This window comes from Acanthisitta chloris, unplaced genomic scaffold, assembly GCF_000695815.1.
Source record: "Acanthisitta chloris isolate BGI_N310 unplaced genomic scaffold, ASM69581v1 scaffold20422, whole genome shotgun sequence".
Taxonomy (NCBI): Eukaryota; Metazoa; Chordata; class Aves; order Passeriformes; family Acanthisittidae; genus Acanthisitta; species Acanthisitta chloris.
In genome coordinates this window covers 6,785-15,629 of record NW_008660115.1, presented here as the reverse complement: position 1 = coordinate 15,629, position 8,845 = coordinate 6,785, and the positions used below count along the sequence as shown (strand labels likewise).

The 8,845-nt window shown below is 47.8% G+C and overlaps 1 protein-coding gene across 1 annotated transcript in view; it reads left to right on the top strand.

Moving 5' to 3' along the window:
- Positions 1 to 8,845, top strand: part of LOC103797486 (zinc finger protein castor homolog 1-like) — a gene marked incomplete at its 5' end in the record, with an annotated part of 16,894 nt that overhangs the window by 5,737 nt on the left and 2,312 nt on the right. Inside the window, 3 exon segments of the mRNA XM_009069706.1 lie at positions 426 to 597; positions 3,226 to 3,374; positions 4,775 to 5,009. Coding sequence (XP_009067954.1) covers positions 426 to 597; positions 3,226 to 3,374; positions 4,775 to 5,009 — 556 coding nt within the window.

The window sequence follows — 8,845 nt, the reverse complement described above, 5'->3', positions numbered from 1 at the left end:
CCTGGGCTAAGTACAGAGCCATGGAAGGGTCTTAATTACATGGGCTAGTTAAACGTTTGGTTCCTATCAAAGGGGATAGTGTGATGCTTTTGTGTTTCTTTGACTTGGGTGAAGTGAGCGAGGGAACCAGAATGATGAGAGACACAAGATGAAATAAACTGAAAGTCTATGATGAATCCAGGGAAAGCCACGAGTTGGGTCTGTGTCAGTGTAAAATAGTGTATTACAGAATTCACAGCAGCAATACAAAATACACAAGGGGCAATGAGGTGCTCTGCAGCTCGTGGGAGGGAAAATGGATGAGATCTGGAGGGTCAGGTCAGGCCCCTCTCATGGCTCACAAGGGACAGCATTAGTAGCAGGCAGATGGGAGTGCATTTGTTTCAGATCTGCCTCGATCACCCTGCCTGTTTGCTCCCCTGCAGCACTGTGAATTCAGGATGAGAGGGCATTACCACTGTCTGCGTCCTGGCTGCTACTTTGTGACTAACATCACCACCAAGCTGCCCTGGCATGTGAAAAAACACGAGAAGGCAGAGAGAAGGGCAGCCAATGGCTTCAAGTACTTCACCAAGAGGGAAGAATGTGGCAGACTAGGTGAGTTTTGTTCTCTTTCTCATGTGGTCTGTCCCATGTCCAGGCTAAGAATGCCATGAGTTAGAACCTGCAAGTTATGCTTAAGAGGTATTTGGTCATTAAATCACCAAACAAGAAAGGCAGCAAAACAGAAAGCAGTTGCTGCTCTGCCTGGGTTGAAGCATGTTTTCCCAAAGAGAACCAAGGTAAATGGACAGAAACTACTGCAGAGGATTGTGTGTATATATATATATATATATATATATACACACAATCCTCTGCAGTAGTCAGCTTCACCTTTGTTTTTCCTTTTTATCTAATTGTCAAGGACTTTTTTTTTGTCTGTGTTTGTTGTTACACATTGTAGTCTTTTGGACCTGCTGTGCTGGGTGAAATTTAAGGGTGCTTTTAGGAGGATTTTTATTTTCCTTTTAGCCAGTGCAGCATATTGAGAGTCAAAGGGCAAGTAACCAGAGAGAGATATGGAGAAGAGTATGCAATAACCTCCTCCTGTCTCCAAACCCATTCTCCACAGCCCCTGTGAGCAGCAGGGAAAACAGCTTCCCACTGGAGCAGGGCCTAAGGAAACACCTGGATGTGGCACAGCCTCAGACAGGGGCTGGCCCATGTGCCAGAACTATCAGCAGCACTGCAGCACTTACTAAATCCAAATGCCTCCAGTGTAAAGCGGTGTCAAACAAATGCACAACCACAGAAAGCAGAATGCATTCCCAGGGAGGTACCTGGAGCTGAAATCCAGGGCTCTGAACAGGGGGAATCCCTAGGGATAGCTTCAGCAGAGCTCTGTCCTGAACTGCCTGGGACTCACTTAACCCTTGTGGTTGTGGTTTGGTGCAACAGTGTCACAGACCCTGTCTTCCCTATCGTTCCTGGTTGGAACAAAACAAAATTTGGAATAACACTTCTGGGTGCTGTTCCCTCCCATTGCAGGGAAACAGCCACAAGAACCAGGCCCAAACTTTTCAGCTTTGAATGCATCAAGAAATGGCAGCTTGTTTGTGGTAACCAGGGTGATGAGTGTCAACACACCAGAGCCAGCACCTACCTGGGTCTCATTTACCCCTGGCAGTCGATTCAGCAGTTGCTGTTATTTACTCAGCTTGAGGTGTTTCAGGTGATAGCAGGGACCAGACAAAGCAGGACACTGATATATGACACGCAGCCCGCACGGATGCCCTGGCAACAGACGAGCCTTCACCTGCCCTTTGCTGCTCCTGCTGCAGTCCCAGCAGCACTGTTTGTTCTCGGCCCCAGAGCACAGCACACGGGGCTGGGGAGGACAGGAGAGGTGGGGCTGAGGGGGAGAGCAAACCTAAACAAACACACACTTGGCATGCACATGAAACGCTGGCTGTCAGCTCGAGATGGGCTGGGTGAGGCAGGAGCCCTTTGGCAGAGAGGCTGTGCGTGTGTCAGCAGTGTTTATTTTGGGGAGGGATGGGGTACCTGCATCCAGCAGTATGTACAGCTGCCTATAGGCAGTAAACATGCATTTAGCCAGCACCCTGTGTCTGCCTACGTGGCTAGAGGCAGTGGGATGGGATGGGATAGGGTGTGTGGTTATACCAACATGAGAACTCCTCTCTGTGGCTCTGTACAGCTCTGATTTTTGTGTTGTGTGTGCATAGGAAGCAGGTGCAGAAAGCACTGGTCTGCTTTAAGGGCTGTGAGTGTTTCTGAACAAACACACAGGACAGATTTATTTTTGTGATGTATGTTTCTCTGTGTGTAATTATATACATGTGTGTATGACTGAGATGAAAAATACATATCTAGGTAAAGGTGGATGGGTGTAAATAGATGGGTAAAAGTGAGCCTGTCTGTAGGTCTGTCCCTCTGTGTGTCTAAGGGTATGGCCAATGGAGGATGGAGAACAGCAGAACCTGTGTTTGAACTAGAACAAACCATTCTTTATCAGCCGTAGAGTGTGGCTGTTTGGGACTGTCTGTTAATGATACACACACTCCTGGCACACACAGCTCTAGCCACGAGGAGCAGAACGTGTGAAGTGTTGTATGCCAGAACCCACACGAATTGCTTGTTGTGCAGTAGCTGTCCCTGTTACACAACAAATTTGGAGTGGCAATAAACACTTCCTGGCTCATTCCTATCTGCCCAGAGAGCACACACTGTCCAGAGCTACAGCTGGGAAGAGAATGCTCTTTTGAGAGCACAGTTAAAGGGAAAAAAAAAAAAGGCAAAGAACTTTTCATTCCTAATCTAATTATGAGGATGTATTTTTGACCGTAACTTCTGTGATACAGCTAAATGTCTTGGTTTTGTTCTCTTTGTGAAGGAAGAGACACTAGCTAAGACTGGAGAGCTTTAGGCACTACAAGATGTAATGTTCCTTTATAACAAAACAAAGAGGGATGGGACTAGCCTGCAGTTCAGCCTCACTTCTAAAATCTATGTACACTGTAATCCTCTCTTGCAGTTGCTCAGCAGGCAATAGATTGTGGTTTTTCTCAATCAAGACAGTTCCTGAAAAACCCATGACCACTGATAATGTTCAATCCTCCCAAAATCCATGTAGCAGCAGCTTTGTCCCATCTGATCACCTTCCCTCGAGTCCTGTTTCCTCTCAGCACCTTCATGTACTACATAAAAGGGTTTTTGTGTCTGCAGGTTGCAAATACAACCAGGTGAACAGCCACTTCCACTGCATTCGAGAGGGCTGCCAGTTCTCCTTCCTGCTCAAGCACCAAATGACATCCCATGCCAGAAAGCACATGAGGAGGATGCTGGGGAAGAACTTCGACCGTGTTCCTACTCAGGTAACTCCTGGTTATTGCAGCTGCAGAGCCACGTGCAGTGTTGCCCCTGTGCCTGCAGAGCTGCTGCAGTGCCAGGACACTTTGTGCCCAGACTCTGAAGGATGAGTGTCTGCACTGGGGGATGCTGTTGGGGTGTGAGAGTACACCCAAGGTAGCTTTACCTGGCTGCACTTACACACTGTGAGGAGAGATGATGGAGTAGAGCCATCAAGGCATTGCTTAGTGTAAACAGCTTTTCCTCGTGAATTATGGAGAGAGAAATTGAGAAGGATAACACTGAAATACTCATATTTACAACTTGCACTTTCTCCCAGCTCTCAATGTACACCAATTGGCTTATTAAAATTAAAGTGCTTAGGATGTGGAAGAATTGAACGTGCTGGTTAAAGCAAACATTTCCTGTTGCACATAAAGAATTATTTGCTGGTTCCACCTAGGGTGGGAGAAATACCAGTCTTGAAATTTCTCTTCCCTTATTGATTTGGAGTTAGTTGGGGCACTCCTTGTCCTCAGGAAGTAGCAGAGTGAGGCAGTTGCTGCTTTTCTAACACATAACTGAGAGCGACTGGCAGATGAGGTTTGGCTGTTTCCTGAATAAATGGAAGAGTTTCATCTGCAGCACTGAGCTGCTGCTCTGAAGGACAGCAGTCCTGCCACCTCCTGCTTGTTCTTATTCCTTAGTTTAACTTCCCCTGGCTTGGGAGACGAAACAAGCTGGCTCTGTTTAAATGCCTGTGGCTGACCCTAAGAACTGTCAGCTGCTCAGCCCATGGAGCACTCCAGCAAACAAGTGACTGAGGATGAAACCACAACTCAGAGCATGTGGCACAGCTGACCAGATCACTGCACTCCCACTGCCTCTTGCATTTAAATGCACAGGTTTCCCCATGCCTCAGTGCTCCATACAGTTAGTGGTGTGTCTGGATGTGCTCTGCTCTCTGTCCAGAGAAGACCAGGCCACAACAGCTCCATGTGGGCACAGCACACACGTGTGTCCCCCATGTCCCAGTGTCTCACTGACACCCATGGCAGCAGTCGTGTTGCCAGTCTCTGCCTGCAGCAGGACCAACACAGTAAGGTAGCAATGCCAAGATTAACACCTCCTGTTTGTGAATGCATCAGAATCCACACACCAGGCTGCTGGTGCCAAGATTAACAGTCCCAGCCTCTGAGCACAGCACAATCCACATACCAGGATGCATGTGCCAAGTTTAATGCTCTGAGCTCCCAGTGCAGGAAGATTCACACTCCTGGCCCCAGTGCCATGGGTTCCACTCACAAGCATGTTCCAGCTATCCCTCATGAACTGTGACAGAGAGAGATAAACGTGCAGACAGATGGTTTTGGTCTTGGCATGTTGCTTTTGGTGAGAAAGTCCCTATCCTGTTTTCTTGCTGCAGGTTATTGGCCACACTCCAAGAAATGAAAATCTCCCCCAGGTTGGCAGCATGGCACCCAGCCCAGCCTCATCAGGAACCCCAGCTTCCTTTCAGGGACCCCTAAGCATGATGGACACTGAAACAGATGAGTACATGGATTACACTGGCTACAGCCCTGGGGGTATCTCCTCTGAATCTTCCAATATGGACCGCAGCTGCTCCAGCACTCCCGTGGGCAATGAAAGTACATCAGCAGGTAAGGGAGAAGGGGGTGTGAAAGGGCTCATCAGTTGCCTGCTCTCTGGGGAGATAAACTCAGGAAGAGAGGCTGAAGGACAGTTGCACCTCACAATAGAAACTGTACCAGCTTCACAGTAGTGCCTCACACTAACCAGCTCTGAGAGAAGAGGTCCATCAAAGTGTGCACCTCAAGCATCCAGGAACTAACAGTCTATCTTTTTTCTCCCCTGAAGAGAAGTTTTTATCCTGGGTCTTGGAGTTGGGTCTATTTTAATAGCTGATTAGAAGAAGAATAGAAAGAATAGGGGGAAAAAAGAGCTGTGGGCCTCTCCCCTACTTGGCATTTCCCCCTGGCATCTTTTCATATTTCCTCAAGCAGCATCTGAAGTCAGGCACTTTCCTGTACTGGTGAGGTGCAGAAGGAATGTACAACAGCAAAGATTCTATGCCCAGGGAGGAGGTAAAACCTACCATGTCTTCAGGAAGCAACATATAAAAGCAGCTCCCCGAGCTCCTTTCCTCACTCAGAAACTCTTGCTCCACTTTGTGCAGTGCTGCACAGAGGGGACCCCATCATCCCCTCTTGGGGGAAGGAAGTTCCTGCTTCGTTCCCTGTTTGCCAGGATAATGTGTATCCATCTCCCACTGACCTGTTTACAGGGTTATCTTGTCAGGAGTCAAACCTGTTAGGAATTCTGTTATCATCTAGTGGTTAGCAGGGATCTCTTAGCTGTCCTTCCCAGGGCTAAGTGTGAGATATTCTGCCTCAGTTTGCTTAGGTCCATACACATTTTCCTGCTTTTCTTGCCCACACCAGATAAAGGCCATCACACAGCACAGCCAGCCATGCCAGGTGGTTGCCTCGTGGCATCGTGGCTCCTCCAGAGAGTTCTGGTGGGGCTGTGGTTCCTGGCACTCTCTCCTGTGTCAGCAGTGACCCAAGCCACACTTCCTAGGAAATTCCCTCCCTTGCTGTCCAGGTAGTGAGCAGCTCCACCCACCCAGAGTGTCAGAGCACCCTCACAGCTGTTGGCTGGAACAGACAGGCACCTTAGAGATGAACAAGGACCAAGCAATCAGGAATTCCTGCATGAAAGCCTGTGGCTCTTCCCCCTTGCCATGAAGCCACCTTGCCTCCTGCAGAGACCACCCTGCTCTTCCTGGTGCTGTCAGTTCCTCACCTTCTGTTTCTTCTCCGTTACAGTTCTGTTTCATACATTTGTGAATGTATTTTCCATTTTCATCATATTGCTTCAGCTCTTGGGTTCTCATTTCAGTTCTTTTGTTTTCTCGTTTTGTTTTGGTTGGTTTTTGTTGTGTTTTTTCTTTTTGTTATTTTTTTTTCTTCTTTTTTTTTTGGTTTTTTTTTTCTGCCTTTTTTTTTTTTTCTCTCCACACTCTCCAGGCTGCCTGGTTCCTTCTACTGCCACTGCTGCTGCCGATGATGCTACCCTCAATGTACCACAACCTCCACCACCATCTCTGCCTCCATCTTTCTCACAAGCCCTGCTTAGGTCTCCCCTTCCCACCCTGCCCTATCTCTTCTCTCCTTCTTGTCTCTCATACTCCCTGCTCAGTGCCACTCTGGGAGCCAGCAGAGGCATTGTCATGCCTGCCGCCAGCACCGCTGGGTTTTCGCCCATCATTGCCACCTCAGCTCCAGTAAAAAGTGACGTTCCCTTAGTGCAGGATGCAGCAGGTAACACTTCTTTGCTTTCTCTCCATGTCCTGTGCCCATCTCCTTCCCCACTCACCCTGCCCACGGTTTTTTCTCTGCACCTTCGGGTCAGTAGAGCATACATCACTCTGTGCCTTACCTAACGTTCTCCAAGTGCCCATCCATGCCTGCTCCTTTTCCCTGCTGACACAGTAACCACAGCTAAGGGCGACCAAAACCACAGAGACGTTCAGATATCCAAGAGAAATTCCTAACTATGAGGAAAATCTAACGAAACCCACAGTTAAAATGCACTTTCAGCCTCTTGATAACAGCCAAGTAGCCACGGAGCAAACTTTTGCTCGTGTAGCATTAATGGGACTTGGAATTCTTGGTTAGCTCTTCCAGGCCACCCAACCCAGTGCCTGCACACATCTCTGCAGGTAAATGCCTGATGAGGTACCCAGGCCCTGTGTTTCTGTCAATCTTGTAAGCCCCACAGTTCAGGGCTGCCTTCCCAGCACGAGGATTGGAGTGCAGGACAGGCAGTGTCACCCCATGACATCATCAGACAGCTTGGGCTGTTTCTCACACTCCCTGTTATTTATATCTGCTCTAACCAGCTGCAGAAAATCCAGCTAGAGTTTTGGTTTTAAGCTGCCATGTTTCCCATGTGTGACTAAGATCAGAGATGGCTCAGGCTGGGGATTCTCATTCCAGCTGGGAATGGTTTTTAGGGTGTGTCTCAGTTTTGGCTTCTTTTCCCAGCTCTTTTCTAGTTAATTAAGGGCATATTTGTGCTTAAAGTTCACACTTAAGAGGCTTCTGGCAGCCTACAAATGTCCCAGTCATCCCTCCTGCCAGTTTTAGTACTGTGTAAATCCGAGGTCAGTGGTTGGGAGTATGGCTGGAGGAGCAACTCCACTTGGAAGTTCAGGGGTTTTTCTCATGGGACTTGGCAGGAGGAGGATCCTTGCCCTGTCCCGAGGAGTGTGTGCCAATTAACAAAATTCACAAGAAACTCTATTATTGCTTCTTTTTTTTTAACTGATTTGCATGAAACCTGAAACATCTTAACCTTGTGCTGTGCTCCCTCTAATCAAATATTTTTAAGGTTCTTTGGGTTTTACCTTTGTATTTGTTTACCCTGGTGAACACTCACACTGTTAGTGGTTGAGGAGACAAAGTTCATGGCGTGCACTTACCATTGACTGTTGCTTGGCATCACATCCAGTGAGGTTTGTACTCCTCTGTGGGGTGCCAGGCACTGAATGTTGGCTGGTGGCTGAAGATGTCTTCTCTCTTCAAAACTTTGCCTGTATGAGGGGACAGAATTGTTTTTTGACTAAAGTTTTAAGCACATCTGTTTGAATTCTTGTAAAACTTGGGGAGATACATTGAGTTTTAAACAGGTAAAATTGAAATTGTACTGATTTCCCATCCAAAGTGTTTCCCCTAAGATGACTTATCTTTCATTCCTGCCTGAAGGCAAACAAGATGAGCATTCACACTAATTAATGCTAAAGGACTTGATGGTTTAGCTGTAAGTTTTCTAAGAAGAGGGAGTTGATCTGGACAGCAGCAACTGGTCCAGGCACCAATGCACTTCCACTACTTGGCTGGGAGTGGAGAACTGGATTTTACAATACCAGATGTTTCGGGGGGAGCAGAGAGTAAATTGGTCACAGATTCTGCAGCTAAGAGCTTGCCAACTTCAAATCTACAGTGACAGAAAGTTATTCTTTCACTGGTAGCTGGTGAAATCAGCCTTAGCATGCAGTTTGCTCCAGCCCCGTGTCACTCAGATGGTCTCACCACGGATGCCCCAAGCTGCTGTCCTGCTCTGCAGGCTGAGCCCAAGGGCAACTGGGTGTGGAAAAACCTTTTGTTCTTTGCTTATCCTCCAACCTGTATAGCCTGAGCATGTGGGAGAGGAGGTTTCTGCTCCCACTTCCATTGGTTTGTGTGGTACAGTGCCAGGTTAACTCTGGGAGTTTTCCTTGAGTGGTCACCACCTTCTCCAGAAGGTTGTCATTGTTAGGGTGGCAGAGTAGCTCTCATCATCACCTGGAATACCTGTGCATCAGCCAGAGAGGAAATCATTCCACACCAGTCAAACAGATGACTGTTCCTTCAGTCTCCCAGACAAGGATGTGCTGGGTTCTCAGGCCCCAAGCACTGTGTGTCACAAATCA